Below are 20872 nucleotides of genomic sequence, written 5' to 3'. Positions count from 1 at the left end.
TCCCGAACAAGAAACATGTTAATACCTCCTAACTTGTTTATAGGAGGCCAGCATATTAAATGATTTGGCTGATATCTAAATTCCAAGGCTTTGTAAGATTATTGTTGCAAGATATTGTTGCAAGATTCTAAGCTGTTCCAAGTAAAACTGCATTCCATTAATATAGAATGCTATGCTTATCAGTGCCTAGATAAAACTATTTTTTCATCTGTTTAACTTATAGTTCAATATCTCTTCATCTCTTTTTTTATGATAATCTAATCAACCATAAACTCTTACATTCTTAAAAGCAAAATTATTATGTGACTAGTAAAGCTTCCCTCTGTGAGAGCAGAGTAAGTATCAAAATAGTTTATTGTTAGATCCTGCATCTACATAAAATACATTAATTTTAAAACATGCCTTTTCATTGTAAACTGTACTTGGCAAAAATTCCAAAGATTTTGTTGATTATATATTCACTACAGAGCAATGAGGCTATGCAAATATCCTTTTTTTTTCTCTAGAGAATTTCTTTTCTTTTAATTATTGCAGTTAGCAAACGTACGGTAAATATTAATTATGCATATTTATATTTGTTAAAATCTGCTTATCAGCTAAGATCCCCTGTATTCTATATCAATCCTTCCTGACATAATTCCCTTCTAGCTATGTTTTATTTTGTACTGATATTTTTCACCTATTTTATTATACTTCTGTTTTGCTTGGTTTTCACTTGTAGAATAAATTTGGCTGCTGCCTAAATTAGAATGTATTATTATAATACCACTGAACAAGGATTTTGACAATAAACAATTGAATCGTTATGTCTACCTCTTACTCAAGCATATAAATCTTGATGGCACAGTGATATAAATGCTAGACCTAAGGAATAATGTTGGGTTGTTAGGAAGAATTCCTGCTAAGTACCCTTTAAGCAAACTATGGATATGATTAGGACAGCTAGGAGAAAGAAGGAGTTGTTAACATGCTGCCATGCTGATCTTTCAGGAAGCTCATACAATGTAGCCTTAGTCAAGGCAGAATTTATCATGTATAATTGATAAAAGTAATACCAGGACATGCTGTGCTTCCTTGCTGTACACAAATGCTCTGTGCTGGGTGAAAAGATCTTGCTACTAATAGAGCATTAAGTGGGAAATCACTGCGACCGCAGGCACTGGAAACAACAGGTTTTTTCTGTATGTGAGAAATTATTAATTGTATTATTTGAGATTTGTAGCTCAAGGCTTTGCTAGAGTTAGAATTTCACCAACAATTCCAATTACTTCTGTTGAGGACATGATGTGCTGAACATCCTTGAGATGATGTTGCCTCAGAAATCAATGTCCAAAAGGCAAATTCTGGCCACTTTCAATCTCTCCAGAAAAAGGAGAGATCATGAGATTGCACATACGCACTCTGGACAGCTGCTCCTTGTAAGTGGATTGCAGAAACCAAAGTTTTTGTGATGAACTCATGATTGAAGCAGCTGAGAGTCAAGGGAGTTCCATCAAACTCATAGCCATTAACATAGTAGTATATATGGACAAAAAGCTTAGTTGAGCCTCATTTCTTTATCACTTTTGGAATTATATTTTAATTGCATTTCAACTATTAAGGACCTCATGAATGAAGGCAAATATACATGTCCCAAGATAATGTTGCAAGATCAAATCTGGGTCGGTCACCGGACCAGAAGTTTACTCTTCAAAGCTTTCAGACTTGTGCTGGAGCCCATCTTCAAAAAACTTCTCTCTACTGGGCTATTCTGTGAAGTGTATTTATGTGGTGACTTCCTATTGGTTGATTGGTATGTTAATGGCTGGCAATTGGCTATGGTTTCCTTGTGCTGCCAAGCCCATAGCTCCTAAGTACCTGATAAGTTGATGGTAAATCAGCACTTGTGTTTGTTGACAGAATTAAGAACCTATTAAGAACCTTTACAATGTTGAGTTTCCTTCAATCCTTGAATAAAGAAGCACTAAGGACAAGATTAAGGCTTTAAAAGGAGGAGATAAACAATAAAAGGATGATTAGAATCTTGATTTCAGAAAGTTATTAACAGATTAAGGGTCCAGAGAGCCTTTGAAAACATTTTGAAATTAATTATAAGAAACCTTTCCATGGGAAAATGTGGCTTAGAAAAGAACAAAAAAAGATAGGAGTTTAAAGGTTTGACACTAGAAGGAACTAGATTATAAATAAAAACACATTTAAATTCAAATCACTAATACAGAATGCAGCAAAACATTTTAATTCTGGATGAATTCAAGAATATTTGGGAAGAATGGATTCAGAAGTTAATCTTAAAATTGTCTGTTATGGAAAAACAGGATTTAAATGAGGTTATTAAAGAGGAACAAATTTTACTGGATAACACCCAGACTGAGGTGAATTCAAACCTGGATTTATTTGTTTGTTTGTTTGCTTGTTTGTTTAATATTTAATATTTCTTAACCACCCATCTCCCTCGCATTTAATAATGACGAGTTATAAGAATGATATGGAAAAAGATGTTACAATGGATATACAAATGAAATGACTGATTTCTTAATAATTAAAAGGATATACAAATAACAAACTAGAAGAATGACTGGGAAAATGTTCTTATTTTGGATTTATAAAAGATATTTGTTAAAGGATTTTCAGAGAAGAGAAAAAAGGAAAATAAAAAGAAATCAAGTTCTGAGACATTATTTAAAGTGTTTAAATATGAAGATTGTTAACTCCAAACAGAAATAATACAAAGGTTGTGTATTTAATCAAGGTTAAAATATTTCTGGTAGCCCAAACTTTAATGGCTTTTTGCTGACTAGGACTGAATGACGAAACTCTAAAGATCTGGAAAAAGATAGTTTTTGTTGTATTTTTAGAATAAGTGATAAATTACTTTGTAAATGTAAAGGGGAGGGATATATATAAAGGGAATAATATATATTTTATTTAAGGTTAAAATATATATCTTGCTTTTTTGCAACCCTTTATGAACTGTTGCTAACTAGGAATGTCAGGTTTAAGAATTTGTTTATAGAAAAAAGAGATATAGGAAGAAATGATTGTTTGTTGTATTCTCAGAGAACGTTTGCAGTTGTTATAATGAAGGGAGAAGAAAAAATTTACTATATTATTACTCCTTCTGTTGTATTTCTCTTTATATTTTCTTTTCCCCACTTTCTATTCCTTTTTCATTCTTTTCTACTTTTTTAATTTGCATTAGTTCCAGAATATATACCTTAGAATACTTTCTAAATAATTTGTTCTACAATTGGCATACAACTAAAAGAGGAAGACTTCAGAACATTTAATACAAAATATCATGCTACTTACCAACTATTGCTAGATTGTGCTCTGAACCACATGCAATCTGCAAAACAAATGATAATAGAATAGTAAACTGAAATATTAAACAAGAGAATGCATTCCAAACACACAACTTTAAAATATTTGATAAAAAATAAACTTGGTATTGAAAGTCATACTGCCTCTCATCTTGGGGATGATATATAGCAATTATATCACAGGTAATTTTGCAAAGAAGTCCAATCTCAGGGGCAATACTGCACAATGTATAAAAGAATATTTTCTTTTATCTGTCTACAAGGTCGCAACCAAGGAAGTTTTCAGGAAAGTGCTTCATAATGAGCGCAGGCAAATAAATAGACAGACATATATCTTCATATATTTTAAATATATGCCTTTATATATACAATTCTTAAAGTTTATCAGTTTTGTATGCCACATTAATTACATATTAGATTCTTGATAATTAACATTAACTAACCATAATACATAACTATTTTAAATATGATCAAATTAATAAATTGCAAAAACTGACCAACCACACTTACTTTGTCATTCCCCTAAAACTTTCTAAAACAACTCTGTCTTTACTAACGTCATCTGCTTCCTTCATCTTTGACAATGAGGGACTACCACTAATTTCTTTCATGATGTTGATCCTCTCATGAGTTGATCCTAATAGTACCTACAAGTAAAGCCATTTGAGGCCTTATAGGTTAAAAACAGCACTTTGAATTTTGTGAAGATACTGTTAGTTCTGCAACATATTCAAATATATGGTTAATGGCTTTTATAGTTCAGTTTTTAGTCTTCTTGTGAGCTATCCAGATGGGCAGCTACACAGATCTTACACAGTAAGTATAGGTCATACACAGTGATGGCTAACCTTTTTGCCGTCACGTGCGATAAGTGGGTGAAGCATGGGGGGGGTCGCGCACACATGTGCCGACACCCATAATTCAATGCCCCCCGTGCCTCACCCCCTGTGCGTGCATGCATGACCGCCTCTGCTCCCCGTGCACGACCCTCCCCGCACCGCATTTTGGGCCTAGCAGGCCTCCCTGAAGCCTCCGGAGGCCAGAAATGGCCTGTTTCATGACTTCCGGTGGGCCCGGTAGGTCTGTGTTTTGCCCTCCCCAGGCTCCAGAAGCTTTCTTGGAGCCTGGGGAGGGCAAAAACAGCCTTCCCCCACCCCCCTGGAGGCCCTCTGGAGGCCAGAAACAGCCCATTTCCCAACTTCCGGTGGGTCCGGAAGGCCTGTTTTTTGCCCTCCCCAGGCTCCAGAGGCTTTCTTGGAGCCTGGGGAAGATGGAAACGGCCTCCCCCACCCCCACCCCCTGGAGGCCCTCTGGAGGCCGAAAATGCCCTTGCAGAGCTTCCGTACGAGCCCTGTACTTACCTGGCATTCAAAATGGGCTGCATAGAGACTCCTGGGAGGGGAGGAGTGGTGTGAGTGGGGCCAGCCAAAAAGCAGCTGGCCAGCATGCACATGCACTCTGGAGCTGAGCTAGGGCAACAGCTCACGTGCCCACAGATATGGCTACACGTGCCACCTGTGGCATGTGTGCCATAGGTTCACCATCCCGGATATAGGTAGTCCTTGAATTACAACTATTCATTTCATGACCATTCAAAGTTTCAGAAGTGATGAAAAATGTGACTTGTGACCATTTTCCACAGTTACAACCATTGCAGCATCACCTGGTCACATGTTCAAAATTCAGTGGCTTGGCAACTGGCATGTATATATGACAGTTGCAGTGTCCCAGGATCATATGCTCACCTTTTGTAATCTTCTGACAAGTCAATGAGAAAGCCAGATTCACTTAACAACTACTGCTAAGTTGGTGTTACTGATTTAGTGTTACTAACTTTAAAAATGCAGTGATTCACCTAACATCTGTGGCAAGAAAGCTTGTAAAATGGGGCAAAACTCACTTAACAACTGTCTTGCTTAGCAACGCAAATTTTGGACTCAAGTTTGGACTAAGTCAAGGACTACCTATGAGTAAGTAAGTAAATAAACAGATAAAACATATTTTGTGTGTTTTCCTTTTAAAGCAGTTAATAAATCTCAGTCACCTGTGAAATTCCTCAGATTTCCACTGAAAAATGATCTGTTGCAAAAAGAATATAAGCCACTAAAATACTTGATGGACAGGGATGGAAAGAAAATGCCCCATATTCTGTCCCTTTAAGGACAGAACATTAAGGAAGTGAAAAAACATAGTATGTTACCTATATTGAGAAGGACGGGCTGTGAGAATAATCGACATTTTATCAGATGTCCTGCCATTTTTCTTATTAAAGCACCTGATGGCATCCAGAGGACTTTTCCCTGTTTCAAAATCACTATTCAAGTGACCGTGAGGTAAACCTCCAAGTGGCCTGGACAACTCTCAGAAAAAGTGTTAATGTCCTGATGACTGCAAGAAATATAAATTCTATCATCCTCCACCATTCAGTCAGAATCAAAGAACCTTATGGATGAGAAGTAAAATGTCTTCAAGCAAAAACAAAGCAAGTCCAGTTGCTTTTTGAAAAAGCACCTTTGGACAGCCATGACCCGGATGACTGAAAATCTCCATAGACAACGGAAAAAATACTTAAAACATCTTGAGGGGATTAAACCTGTTTTTTAGTTTTGCTACTATGCTTATTCCATCTGAGCCTGCTGAGCTTTTTATGTCTAGCATAAGACACTTGCTTGTTCTACATATTTTTTCCTTACAGCTACAAGCAAAAGATTATAAACTTTAGCCTTTTTTGACATTGTAGTTTGTTTGTTTTTTCATTTCCTTGCTCTCATTTTTTTTTTCTCAATCCATCTTTGCTATCTAATTTTCTATTACTCTGTCTACTGGATAACCACCAAAAATATTTTCATTTCTTTTTTCACCTTGCACAGAGATAGGCGTGTTAGAGGATTCAAGAGAAAGATGATCAATTCAAGAACTGAGGTAAATTTTATTTTCATCACAGAAAGAATGTGAAGCATTAATATTTCTTCAGCTGCCAAGAACCATTCCGATGGAGATAAAATATTTAGGTGTGGGCTGCCCTACAGCTGCAAGATTGTGAAACTCTGATATTTTTTTCTATGAGTAAAATAAAATAATCTATTTTTCTTGCTCTGTAGGGAGAACAAGAGGGACCAAGAACTGAAGCGACACAAGGGCGCAGAATGCACAAGCCTTTATTGGCTTAACAATGAACAGCGCTAACAGGGCAACTCAGGAACCGGCAACTACTTTCTGTGTCTCTTTATATATAGAGCGGCTGTCAGATGCTTTAGCCAATGGAGGGGCTTTATTCTCCTGCAGAGAGAACTCCGTGTTTTGTCCAATAGGGGGAAACATCTGTGTCACCACGGCGTGCATCAGAGGACGCAACATTTCTACAACAGTGTATCTCTTCAATTGCTCTGAAAGAACTGTCCAAGGTATCCGAAAACTAGGAAGACTAAACCTCTGGTCTTGGATCTTGCAATGATAGAAGCATAAATCTACATGTCTTTTAAAGCATTGGATTTCCCATCCCAGTCCAAATAAGTCCAAATAAGAAAGCAAGGAAGAGTCCAATGAACAATTTCATCAATTTTTAAAAGAGTTTTGCTTGTAAATGTCATGTTTCATTTTTATTTTCATTTTTCAATTTAACATTACATCATAGTAATGTTACATAATATTATTAAGACAGTCACCGTTTATTTATTTTTTATTATTAAATTTATATGACCCCCATATCACTATCCAAGCGACTTAGTTATTGTTAGCTTGTTTGAATAGAATAAAACAAAATATTATTACATATCATTCAATTTTCTGAGACCCATAACTTACATGTTTTGGTCATCCTATGGAAAATCTGTATACAGGATGTTGATAAAAGACAGTTTATCCTAGATCCGTGATGATGAACCTATGCCACGCATGCCCAAAGTGGCACGCGAAGCCATGTTGCCCGGCACCTGTGGTCTTGCCTGTTTGTCTTCTAGGTTTCTGGCATGCAAACGCGTACGACGATCAGCTGTCCTTCACATGTGTGGCAGTGCTACAAACCAGCATGCATATGCGTGCCAGCAGGCTGATCATCGGCCGCACATGCATGCTAAAACCTGGAAGTTCGGCTTTTCCGGAGCACGGCCCCGATGAACGTGTGCGCATGCACACGGGATGTTTCCACATGACATTTGGTTCACCATCACTGTCCTAAAGCAACTGTTAAATTATTGCAGCTATTATAGTTATTGGCTTCAAATCTTATTTTAAATATGGTATATAAAGTGACCTTTAAAAGTTTTCCTTTTGCTTTTGACAGCATCGTATTGACTTTTTTCTTGCATTGTATTCTCTCTTTAGGACAAGCAAGAATCAGATGGTGGGTATAATTATTCTGGCCATGACTTGGTTTACTAGACTCACAGACAAAGATTATATACAGAAAGCTGCATGACTTAAAACAGCTGCTCAAATCAAGCTTATTCAATAGGAAGTATGGATGTTGAATACCCAGACTGGCATAGAGCTGGGCAACAGCCAGGAGTTTTGCAATATTTAGGCAAAAAAAAACAATGTCTTCCTAGCCAAAAACCTTAGAAGAAATCATAACTACTTTCAGATAAATTAGGATTACTGATAGCTATAGACACACATAAGCACATGAGTTAATTCTATGTGGAAATACTCGCCCCACTGAGAAATTCCCCTGATTGCAAAAGGTTAAAAGACGAGCAGGATTTTTTTTTTTAAGTCAGTATCTTTCCTTTCATGAATACATGCCAGTCTGATTATCGGTAATTGCTAACATAAGGCTTAAAGATAAATATGTGTTATGGTGAGATTTTAGCAGAATTGTCATCCTTCAAAGCCCACTGCAGATTTATATTTCTGAGCACCCTTTCGGGTCTTGTTTTCCAGATGTTTCATAACAATCCCATCATCCCTAAACTGAGGATGATTTGGTGTGTAGTCCAAGGGGTCTAATGAGCTCTGGGCTAGGACGGGCTGACCTCACAAAGCTTCTTCAAATCCTTTTGACTGTTTTCACAGCACAAACATTGTCACCAACTATTTATACAAAGAAAATGGCAATATTCATTATTTTCTGTTCAACTTCAGAGGTCTGCCTTTTGGTGCCTGTAAGACCCGGCTTGCCAACAGATGCACTAAGCCTACAAAAAATAGAGGGAGAAAGGGCATGGAGGAGGCTTGTTTGGTTGTGTTTTTAACTATTGAAAAGAATAGTTTCTTCCTGATCCAGGCAACACCATTAAGAGCTATATTGTGGCAACATGTTTCCATAATCTGCAGTGTCTGTGAAGCAGAACCCATATGGTGGAGGGGTTGCACACACAATACACGTACAAAAGCAGCAGTTTCCATAGCAACCAAGCCACAGCAAAATGCATCAGGACAGCTCTTCACCCTCTTAACAATTATTGGCTAGCATTGCATGAATCAGCTGACACCTAGTGTCTGTTTGGAACACTTCCGCATGGAACACATTCCAAGCGCTTTCCTACAGGCTGTTAAAATCTTCTCCTATGAAAAGACAAGGGAACATTTGATTTTTCAAGCCCCCTTCCCCCAAAAGAAGAAGGAAGTAGGAGATCAAGAAAGCTGATAATCCTTTATGCATATGGGCCTTCCCCCAGCAGCTTCGTTATTTTAAAACTGTAAGGGTGCCAAAACTTGGTATAGTTTATTCCACAGATATGCAAAGCCACAGCCAGTTTCTACCCAGAAGGTAATTAGTATAAAATTGTGCAAAAGCTGATAAGATTAAATGCATCCAGATAATCTGATCGTGAGCTTTAAAAATTGCAGAGAGCGCCCAAACATGGGATTACTTCTGAGGAAACTTCTGAGGAAATAACGTTCTAAGAGTAAAGCAGTTGCTGAAATTTCATATATCGGCAAAGCTAGCTTCCCACTCCACCCTCATATTTTTTTGAAGAGTTCAAAAATTATTTTCTCCCAAAGGAAAATAGAACAGAAAAGAAATCTTCAATTTCCCTCGGGCTTTACAACAAATGAAAAACCAAATGAAAATGAAAGACGTTATCAAAATGTTTCTCCTTGCAAACTCAACAGAAGAGTTTCAATCAGTACAGATTTCAGAATCAAGTTGATTTCATTAAAAAAAAATACAATTATATTACAACTGGAGAAAAACCTGAGATTACCATGGATATCCAAGAAAACCAACCAATGGATCACTTGATTCATTCATTCATTCTCATTTGAAGCACAATGACCAAATTATCCTGCTTTGGATACATTATGCAAAGACCCAGCTCTCTGGAGAACATTCTAATGCTGGGAAAGGTGGAAGAAGAATCTCCATAGACATCATCATGGAGAAAATCTATTTATGTGGTCACTAGGAGTCAAAAATTACTTGATGGCACATAATCAAACTATTACAGTATATTAAATTGTTACTAGCCTATTAGGAATGGCAATATGAAGATTGTGGAGCACTATCTGCTGCATTCATATAGATGCAGAGATTTTCTTCCTCAAGCAACCCTTCTATTTAATTCAAATCCAAAATAACATCAGCCTGGTAAATTTGAGTTTATCATCCAAAGGAAGGCAGGGATTTTTGTCAAAGAAATTCCTCCTTTCTAACTTTTTATCAATCAACATAATACAACAGATGGATGCACACACACAAATGCACAACTTTGCAATGTTTGGGCACATCCAGGGGATAATGGAGGAATTTGTAATTGCTTATTTCCGAGTAAAGAATCCAATTTGCAACTGCTGCCATCAAGATGCTTGTGTAATGAAACAAATTCTGGTTTGTTGGGGGGTTTTGTGGGGGTACTGACATTATATGAGTTCAGAAAAAGGGATAATTAGATCAAACATTTTAAGAACTGCTGATCTAAGATAATAACATCAAAATTTCATTGGAAATGCTCTTTAGAAAATAATGCCTATCCATGCCAGTGACCATGCTAAATCAGACAGTCCTATTCTCCATTGTACAAATAATTAATGAAAGTATGCTTCAGTACTAGTACCATCTATACAAAAGAGTCACAACAAAAATTGGTTATATTTCATGTGTGAGTTGTATTTGTACATCAGCTAGAATCTGTTGATATGGGCATGATTAAAATTCTACTACTAAAGAGCATAAATAAATTATATGTTTGTGGGTCATTATATGATGCCTATTGAACAGCATTTGTATTTGTCAATGTGTCTTGGTTTATTCAGTTAATAAATAATGTAGTAGCACACTTAATGTTAGCTAAGTATGGAAGCATATATTTTCAAACAGAATTATTTGAAAGAACAAGGCAAAAAATGAAACTGCATTCATGGCCTATGAAATAGGCTATATTTTGATAGACCAAGACAATTATCAAACCTCACTAAGCTAAACCAAAAGCAAAAAGCTCAGCTGCTAATATTTTAAAGCTTTGTTTCAAATAGATTAACAATTGCAATGGCCTATGGCACATTTTCTATTCTGAACAACTTTAAAAAATAAATCAATAAAGGTTAGTAGCCTACAAAACATTTTAGCCTCCTGGAGGCTTGTAAAGAAGCAATAAAACATTCTATAATATTTTCCCTGTCATTTAATTGTCCCCACAAACCAAGACTATCCTGTCTTAATTCCAAGGAGAGGAAACTTAAATTTCCTTTTCAGTTTCCCCAGGAACAGTTTCTTCTCCTATGAGTTCCAGCAGTCTTTTCATCTTCCTTCCCTATCCATCTCAATGTATCTCAACCCCTCCTCATACCATGAGTGAATTCAGAGGAGGAATTAGTGCAGGGGTGAAATCCAGCAGGTTCTAACAGGTTCTGGAGAACCGGTAGTGGAAATTTTGAGTAGTTCGGAGAACTGGCAAATAACACCTCTGGCTGGCCCCAGAATGGGGTGGGAATGAAAATTTTGCAATATCCTTTCCCTGCCACGCCCACCAAGCCACGCCCACAGAACCAGTAGGGAAAAATTTTGGATTTCACCCCTGAATTAGCAGCTTCATACAGAAAGGCTACAAGACAATACAAGTACTGTAATTCTCATTTATTTTATTTTATTTATTTATTTATTTGATTTAATTTCTATAGCAGACATCTCAATCCAACTGTTGAGAAACCACAATTGGAACCAGCCACTCGGTCATTAACTGAAGTGGCTGTTAAGCGAAACCAAAATTGTATTTATGATCTTACTTCAGCTTTTTTTTAAAAGACTTATATACCACTTCACAGTGCTTTACAGACCTCTCTAAGCAGTTTACAGAGTCAGCGTATTGTCCCCAACAATCTGGGTCCTTCACCGCATAGTGAAGCTTTCCTTCACTGTGCAGACCTACAAAGTTTGTAAATGAAAAGATTGGTCATAAAATTACTTTTTTCATCACTGTCATAATTGTGAATGAATGCAAGACTTCCAAGGACAGCAATGGCAGACTGAACATGGCTCCGCTTTTTTGCCAGTTCATAGATTAGCTTCTCAGAATTCTGAAGATATATCCAGCAGAAGATAACAGAAGAACAATTGATTTTATTGGATTAAAACAGAGACTAAGATTGACTTGAATGTGGATTTAGAGTTTTAAAAATATGATGGATTACGAAAATGACATGGAAAAAGATGCCAGGATGGATTTACAAATGAAGTCAGCTGGTGTCTTTATGATTAAAGGAGACATAGAAATAATAAATTAGAAGAGTGACTTGGAAATCTTGGATTTATAAAAGGAATGTGTGAAATCAGAGAAACTGTTAAGACAAAGAGAAATTACTCAAATTGTTCCTGAAAGAAATAAGAAGAGAAAAAAAAAAGAAGAAATCAGCTTGTGAGATACTGCTCGATAGGCTTAAAAATTAAGCTTTTTAAAAATAAACACAAGCTCTGCAAAGTGAATCTATTTGATCAGGGTTAAAATATATATGTTGTGGTTCCTGGTAGCTATTAATGAGATTTCTTTTTGGCCAGCTGAATGACAAGCTTTAAAAATCTGTTTATAAATGGAGAGATATTTTTTTTCCTTTATTTCTTTGAGAAAGTGATAGGTTTAGATTATAAAATGGGTATTTTTTCTTAAAATTAAAACTTATTTGTTAACATTTTGGCTAGCTCTTAGTAGACTTTTGCTGATTAAGAGTGAATTAGTTTTTTATGATTTGATTATCAATAAAGGATGAGAAGAGTTTTTGTATTCAAATACTAGAGTAATACCAGACTACTGAAAATTGTTATACTTGTCGGGGAGACTTTACTTTACTTTCGAGTTTTTTTCTTTCCTTTTTATATTTTCCTTAAGTTTGTATTAGTGTTTTATCTTTGTATTTGTAACTTTTATTACAATTATTGTTTAAAAAAAAGTTAAACAGTCACGTAGCAAAGCAGTCACTAAACAAGGACTACCCATACTGCCTAGAAGTCATATGGCATGGGTGAAGGGAAAAAATGCTCATCACACACTTAAAGGAAGGGAGGGAGGGAAGATTTCCCATGATCACTGCCAGTTTCACATAAGGAAACTCAATGGGGAAGCAAACAGGAAGTGAGAAGTTGCTCCTGTTTCCACTGATATAGTTGCTTCCCTATAATCTTTCTGTTTCTCTGTCTACATATGGAAAAATCTCTGAAATGATGACACAGTGGGTCACAGGTTGTCTTGTCTAGATTAAAATCCATCTCATCAGGGGTGGTATTCACTTACCTTCGCTACCAGTTTGCAAATGTGAGCGCATTCGCCTTCTCCACACATGCGCAGAGCCTTCTGAACATGCGCAGAGGATCAAAAATGGGATGTGATGATGTCTGGGCGGGTGGGCGGAGCCTCCCACCGCCGGCGCTACCGGATTATGCGATCCGGATAGAGCCAGCTGAATTTTACCACTGCATCTCATACATTATTGCAAACATTGCAACAATTGGAGATTTAACCCAGTTCATCTTTACTTTACATACATAGTGATGCTCAATACAAATATACTTCCTGCCTACGTATTTAGATAGGAAGTAATATTGGCTATATATAGAATAATAAGAGACTCTTCTTCAAAGCACTATAGATTAATGTCTTATAAGGCATTAAATTAAATATATGCAAAACTGTCATTGCTGCATTTACTTGGTAATCATCAAAAATACACGAGGGCAAACTCTTAGCAGTGTTTCCCATTATATTTAGTAAGACAGTGCCATACTGTGGACAGTCCTGTTTTCATGCTGTTACACTCCGCAGTCTCTTGCAGGTACAGTAAGCATGTTTTCTGACCCAGTTTCCTCACCAATCTCTACTTAGCAGTATGCTAAAGATGTTTCTAGCATGCCAATTGGGGGCTGCAGCCTGCAGTGCAGTTCATTGTAGCACATTCACAGTTCTGATTTGTTAAAAAAAAAATCAGTGGAAAACTACTGGATCTGTTATGTCTGTATGAGCTAAAGCCACGTTCATAAATCTGTTTCATATCTTTACCTGTTTGTGCTCTCAGCAAACAGAACAATTTTTAAAGCTATGTTTGTGACAAAGAGTCTGTTAAGAAGAAATTCGGGTTTCTCTCTTCTGTTCATTGATAGTGAAGACAAGAACTCCCTAAGTCCATAATGAATATAGAAAGCCTATATATACTTCTTAAAATGCCAGGTTTTTGAGATGTAAAAAAAAATAATAATCAGACCACGTAAATCACTTCAGAATATAATTTAACATATAAGCTGTACAATTCAATTGAAAAACAAACTGAAATCTTTTAGAGGGGAAAAATAACAATTAAAAACCAGAATGATGCGGCTGCATAAGTGTTCACCCCTTTATATGTAGGGATGTTGCTATGTTCAGAATTAACCAATCACATTCAAATTGATATTAAATAGTAGTCAGTACACATCTGTCATCAGTTAAAGTGACTGATCAAGACCAATTAAAATTCAGCTGTTCTAGTAAAGTTTTCTTTTGACATTTACTCAGTTGCCTCTAACAGCAAAAGCCACTGTCTGAAAAGAGCTTACAAAGCATCAAAGGGGTCTCATTGTTGGAAAGTATCAGTCAGGAGAAGGGTACAAAACACTTTCCAAGGCATTGGATATATCATGGAATACAGTGAAGTCAGTCATCAAGTGGAGAAAACACGGCACTATAGTGACATTACCAAGAATTTGATGTCCCTTCAAAATTGACGAAAAAAACCATAAAAACTGGTCCAAGAGGCTGCCAAGAGACCTACAGCAACATTAAAGGAGTTGCAGGAATTTCTGGCAAGAACTAATAAAAACAGTAATTTTTTGACGGACAAACTCAAACAGAAAAAAGATACCGCTTTGATGAAACAGCGAGACTACAAGTAGTTCTTGACTTACAACTACAATTGAGCCCAAAATTTCTGTAGCTAAATGAAACAGTTGTGAGTTTTGTCCCATTTTACAACCTTTCCTGCCACAGTTATTAAGTGAATCATTGCAATTGTTAAGTTATTAACATGGCTGTTAAGTGAAACTGGCTTCTACATTGATTTTGCTTGCCAGAAGGTCGCAAAAGGGGATCACATGACCCTGGGACTCTGCCACCATCATAAATATGAACCAATAGCCAACCATTCAAATTTTGGACGTGTATCCTTGGGGATACTGCAATGGTTGTAAGCAGTGGTGGTTTTCAAATTTTTTTACTACCGGTTCTGTGGGTGTGGCTTGGTGGGCATGGAGGGGAAGGTTACTGCAAAATCCCCACTTCCTCCCAGTCAGCTGGGACTCAGGAGGCAGAAAAGAGATGGGGGCGGAGCCAGTCAATTCTCCAAACTACTCAAAATTTCCGCTACTGGTTCTCCAGAACTAGTCAGAACCCGCTGAAACCCACCTCTGGTTGTAAGTGTGAAAACTGGTCATAAGTCACTCTTTCAATGCCATTGTAATTTTGAACAGTCACTAAGCGAATGGTTGAAAGTCAAGGACTACCTGTACTGTATCACAAAAATGGAAAGACTGTGTTATACCCACACTAGAGAAATGGTTAGTGAAGATATGGAACTATCAGAGATGGCAAAGTTAACTTGTTTGCTTAGAGAAAGACTAGTTACTACATTTATTAGTGACTGGAAACCCCTTATGGACATTTTGCTGAAAAAAGGAAAAAATGAACTTCTAATTTTGGGGTATGATGATTAGGAAAGGCAGTTTATGGAAGAAAAAAAAATATGATGTAACCTTAGAAAAAGAGGGTAAAATATAAATGCATTTATAACTGCTGTCAGAAAGACCGAAAACCACTTCTTTATGCTCTTTTCTTTTTCTATTTTCTTCTTCCTTACTTATTCACTATTGTTTCTCATGTTCTATTATCTTATCTTCTATTTATCAATGCATCCAAGAGAAAAAAGGCAATTTGCAAGTAGATTTGGTATCTAGATGACCTAAGAGTTTTCTTTATATGAAGTTGATATTCTTACAGATCTGGAATGGAGCTCTATAATTCAAGCTGCTATGGGTCTCCTAAACTAGTGCTTATCTAATACGCTGGGACTGCAGTCGATTGTAAGGGTGAACAAACAAGGGCACAGCAGACACTGTAATTTTGAAACCGAGTCAGAAGTACCCTTTTTTTTGGGGGGGGGGGTCTGTCATAACTTCAAATGGTCCCTAAGTTAAGGACTACTTGAATAGTTGTAATTAATAATATACTAAAATAACAAACAAGCAACTTCAAACAAAATTCAACAATTTTTAGAACACAAAGACATGCAAATGTTCTGCTGAAAATTTGTATTTCTGTTAATTAGAAGAGGGTTTTCTTTTCCTGTTTGTTTTTCAGAGAGAGTACTTCTACAATTAACTTTAGTATGAAATCCGGCATATTAGGGTGATAATAATGAACAGAGGTCATTAAAGCCAGTCTTCCAGAATTCAAATATTTTGTACAATTTAACTTACTTATATTCTTTAAAAAAATTCTCTATGAAAAGTGTGTATTAAGAAACTTTCGTGTTGTTAAAAAAAGCAAATATAGGGAAAGCTGCAGTCAGACTATTTTGAAAAAGTAGTATAAAAAATCAGAGTTGGATTGTCTTTCAGTTTTCACAAACTAAATAACTGGCAGAATATTAGATATAATAAGTAAACGCATGCAATGTTGACTTAATGGATTGAGACAAGCCAGCATTCCCTGTGCCAGAGGCACCATTCAAATTAATAAAAGAAAGTCTAAGTTGACAACATGCATAGTTTTCCCTTACCTCAGATGCACCAGAGAGTCTGGGTACTGTAGCAGGAGCATAAGATGACTCTTTCAAATGATGCTCTGTTGATCCCTTTCTGTCTTTGCTCTGTCTTTCGCATGGCATCTCACTTCTTCCAAGTTGACCATAGTCTCCTCTACCCCACGTGAAGACTTTCTCTGTCTCTAAATATCAGTGACATAATTGCAGTGTTAGTTCTTGAACTTAAGATAAAACCATAATAAAACATGATTAAGCTGGGCAAGATTGGAATACGTCACATAAAGCTTTTCTTTTCATTAAATATTTCCTTCTCTTCAGTTTACATATTTTCCACACCAATGGATTCAGGAGTTGAATTCATAAACAGCGCTAATGAGATTACCTGGTTTTGGCTTAGTACACTTTCTATGAATTCAACCATGATGATTTGCTGAGCATGATTCCTTTTGCTTGTTTGTTACATTGATATTCTACCTTTCTTCCAGGCAAGATATATTGTATATAAACTCTTTAAATTTTATTCTCACCCCAATTTTGATGGGTAGGATATACTGAGAAATAATGACTGCTCCCAAAGCATCTCAGGAACTTCCCTGTCCCTAATCTAGCAATATAACTATGCAAACATTTTGGTTTGTGACTTAACACAGAGGTGGTAAGTTATGTACTGTACCTTGTACCTACTTTGGAGTTTTCAGATTGGTCAACTTTCATATGGCTTGCAGCTTCGCAACCCCCCCCCCAAAAAAAAAAGAGAGAAAAGGAACTACTCTCCTAGCAGAACAAAATATGTTCATTTCTGCCTTAGTACAATGTGTGAACTTAGTTTGTTAGAATTTAGTCCAACAAGTTTAGCATGATCAATGAAATCAACCACAAACTGGAATGTAAAAACAGGTGTATGTTCAAATAACAAACACATCACTTTCAAGATGAAGAAATGCCTAAACCCAAAGTTACCATCCAAAATTCATGACACTAAAATAGAGACTTGCTTCCCAGTTTCCTTGACTCTAGACAATCTACAGTATCTGTCATTTCAGCCCTCAGGAATCATCAAGAGCAGTTCCCAGGTTTGTCAATATTTTAGCTTACTTCTTACCAGTTTTCTCCTAATCTCCTCACCCTGAGAAGAAATAAGTTAAGAAACTCTCCTACATATGAATGAAATACTCAATTTACATTTTTTCCAATTCCACCTGGAAGTCACAAGTCTACCACATTGACCATAGCTTTGTCCCATTTAAAATCCATAATACTTTGCCCTTGAAACTTTTAATAGTAATAACTAAATGCTGACTGCAATCTAATTTTAGTGATTTAATCATAAACATATCAAGTCAATTCTTTGACTTGACCACTGGCAAAAATGGTCTACTAGACCTACTAAGGAGATTTTATATGAAGAAAGTAAGTTGTTCTATTTACAAAGCAAGTTGGTTCTATCTATATTCTTATTTTATATTGTGAACAGTTCCTTAGTTACACATGACTGTTCCTTGCTATTATTATTTAGCTTACATTGGCATTAATCCATTCCATGAGGAAGGCAGCTGCTCTCTGAGCAATAAACGTAAATCCCTCTTGCGTTTAGAATGTGAATACCCATTCTTAATTTACACTTTGAAAAGTACTCATTCTTAAAACTTGCATTGCATATTACAATTCCTTTTATTACCACCTCCATTGCTACTTCAACTTGTTTTACACTGTATGTACATTTATATGAAACATACTAAATTCTATACACATGCCACCAGGTGTAAGTCTTCACTGTCTGTGCTAGTTCAATATTTAAGAAAATGTTATATATGAAGATAATACTTTTATTCTTCTTTTATGTTTAGTATTATTCTAAGTATTATGTAATAGTAAATTATTTAATTCTTTTGCTATGTAATACTAATTAAATAGTACTCTCCTAAATTAATTTAGACAACCTGAAGCTCTCTTTTGGATTCCAACCATTACAGCTGCTTTTTATTAGCCATGTTATGTGGAGACAGATGGCAGTTTAAATCCAAACATCTTTGACAGAATGGAAAAGGTAAACACTGACTGCCATCCTGTTGGGTTACTGATCAGTCATACAAACTGTAATCATAACTTGAATCTGAAAAAAAGAACAGATAAAGGGCTTCATAGACAGAAAGTCATGTGTGATTTGAGGAGGGGGGGGAAGATAAAAGTGGCTAGGAAGGAAAGACAGTGTCAGGGATCCAAGTAACACCCCTAACAAAAGAAGACTCTGAGGCTAGAAGTTCCTCAAAGTTCCATTTTATTAGAGATGTCATATTGGCACATGTGGGAAAACCGGAATCTGAAAGCTTCCAGATTTTCCCCACCCAAAAGAAAGTCCAAGTCCCTGCCCCAGCACCCACATATCCATCACATGGTCTAATCAACGCACCGTCCCAACTGGAGATACCTCCCAGTCACACCACTCCAGATGCAGGGCATGATATCCTTGGCTCTCAGAGAAAAGAATGTTATTATGGCTAGATATCTCTCCAACTCCATACAATCCCCCCCTCCCAGTTTCCCACAGCACAAATGTGGCAGCCCTGAAGATCCAAAGTAAACGATGGCTTCCAGGACTGACAGACAGTAATACACTATTACAAGTAGCTAAAGAGATACATGAGTCATGGTGGTGCAGTGGATAGAATGCAGCACTGCAAGCTACTTCTGCTGACTGCTGACTGCAATTCGGCAGTTCGAGTCTCACCGGCTCAAGGTTGACTCAGCCTTCCATCCTTCTGAAGTTGGTAAAATGAGGACCCAGATTGTTGGGGGCAATAGGCTGACTCTGTAAACTGCTTAGAATGGGCTGTAAAGCACTGTGAAGCGGAATAAAAGTCTAAGTGCTATTGCTACATGTCCCAGAATGATTTATGATGGACACGTAGGATCGCTATGCAAAAAGGACAACAGAGTGTGAGCTCTATCTACCCTCCACAGATATCCAAAGGGAGAAGAACAGACACCAAAAAAGAGATTCAAGTTTTGCTCACCGTAAGAGGTTGCCAGTTAATTGTAGCATTCAATTAAGTATTTAGGGAATTTAGTAGCAGTTACATTTTTGGATAATGACATTGTTATTTTAGCAGGAACTGTAGTAGCACAGAAAGACACAATCTCTGAACTGTGCAGTAATTAGGTCATAAAATAATTTGCACTTTCCTTTGCCTTTTCTTTATTGTACAAAACTGCTTTAATTGGTTTTCATAGTTAAATGTTGTTAATTGCTGCCCAGTCACATGTAAATGGGATGGATGGATGGATGGATGGATGGTTGGATGGATGGATGGATGGAAGGAAGGAAGGAAGGAAGGAAGGAAGGAAGGAAGGAAGGTTTTTTTAAAAAAAATATTAAAACTACTGTGAGAAGTCTCACCTTCCTTCTGCCACTGACATAAAATGCACATTCACATGTATTTGGCAAAAGCTGTAAAGAAGGAACTATTTACACTTACACTTTTTGTGGCCTACATTTAAAATAGAAACACCATGCTTTTTCTAAAGGTCTTACCAAAAAAATAAATTAGTTACAAGCTATTCCATAAAACTGACCTGAATTACAAATTATATACTGTTAGCAATTACAGCTAGAAATATAGCTTGACAGTTTGAACATGTTTAATGAGTGCATTTGCAAGGAATTCAGGAAAGCTTTGACAGCCCATATTCTGTTAAATGTGGCCTCAGATGTTTGCAGCGCTTCTGAGATCCAGAGTAAAGTCACAGAATAGCCCCAATAACACAGAATATGAATTGTTACTTGAAATATAATAAACTTCCTAAATAGACAGCATTTCTACAATAAAGCTATAATAGCATGTAGACCATCAGCAGACCTAAATGTTCAAGTCCACATGGGTTTGTAAGTCAATCTTTCCCTCCCCTCTCTTTTCATTAATTTTCTAAAAATGCTTCTCGTCCACATGAGAAATGGGGCTCAGAGACATTTTTGGGAATAGAGATTATGCCTCAGGCTGATGTGTTGCTTTGTGGTATACTATGTTTCTTGTTTTTTTACTTGAGTGACTTTATTTATAAAAAAAATGAACAAGGCAAAGAATTTGGAAGTACCAAGGAACGAATACCATTGTGTCTGGCACAAAGGACCAGGCTCATATGTTAAGCTGCAGCACAGAAGATTTATTCAAGCCTAATTACAAGAATCCAGTCAACTAACAGTCAGCACTAAATTGATATTAGAAAAGGGTCAACGGAATTCAAGGGGAAGCTGGACATGGATTGTTTGTGGCAACATAAAGACTCTAAGCTGATAATGTGTTTAACTCCGCATTCCATTCTCTTACACGTTGTCCCCATATCCCCATATCACATCATCCTATACCAGTGATGGCTAACCTTTTTGCCATCGC

General features: G+C 36.7%; 1 protein-coding gene across 1 annotated transcript in view; it reads right to left on the bottom strand.

Moving 5' to 3' along the window:
* Positions 1-20872, bottom strand: part of SERGEF (secretion regulating guanine nucleotide exchange factor) — a 75725-nt gene that overhangs the window by 38428 nt on the left and 16425 nt on the right. The window contains exons 9-10 of the mRNA XM_070957445.1: positions 16497-16663; positions 3310-3346 (exon numbers count right to left, since the gene is read on the bottom strand). Coding sequence (XP_070813546.1) covers positions 3310-3346; positions 16497-16663 — 204 coding nt within the window. The remainder of the gene's footprint in view (positions 1-3309; positions 3347-16496; positions 16664-20872) is intronic.

The sequence above is a fragment of the Pituophis catenifer genome, unplaced genomic scaffold (assembly GCF_029215685.1).
Source record: "Pituophis catenifer annectens isolate HBS135680 unplaced genomic scaffold, rPitCat1.0.hap2 SCAF_1, whole genome shotgun sequence".
Lineage (NCBI taxonomy): Eukaryota > Metazoa > Chordata > Lepidosauria > Squamata > Colubridae > Pituophis > Pituophis catenifer.
Note: the sequence above shows the minus strand (reverse complement) of the source record. Positions and strands in the feature narration are given on the sequence as shown.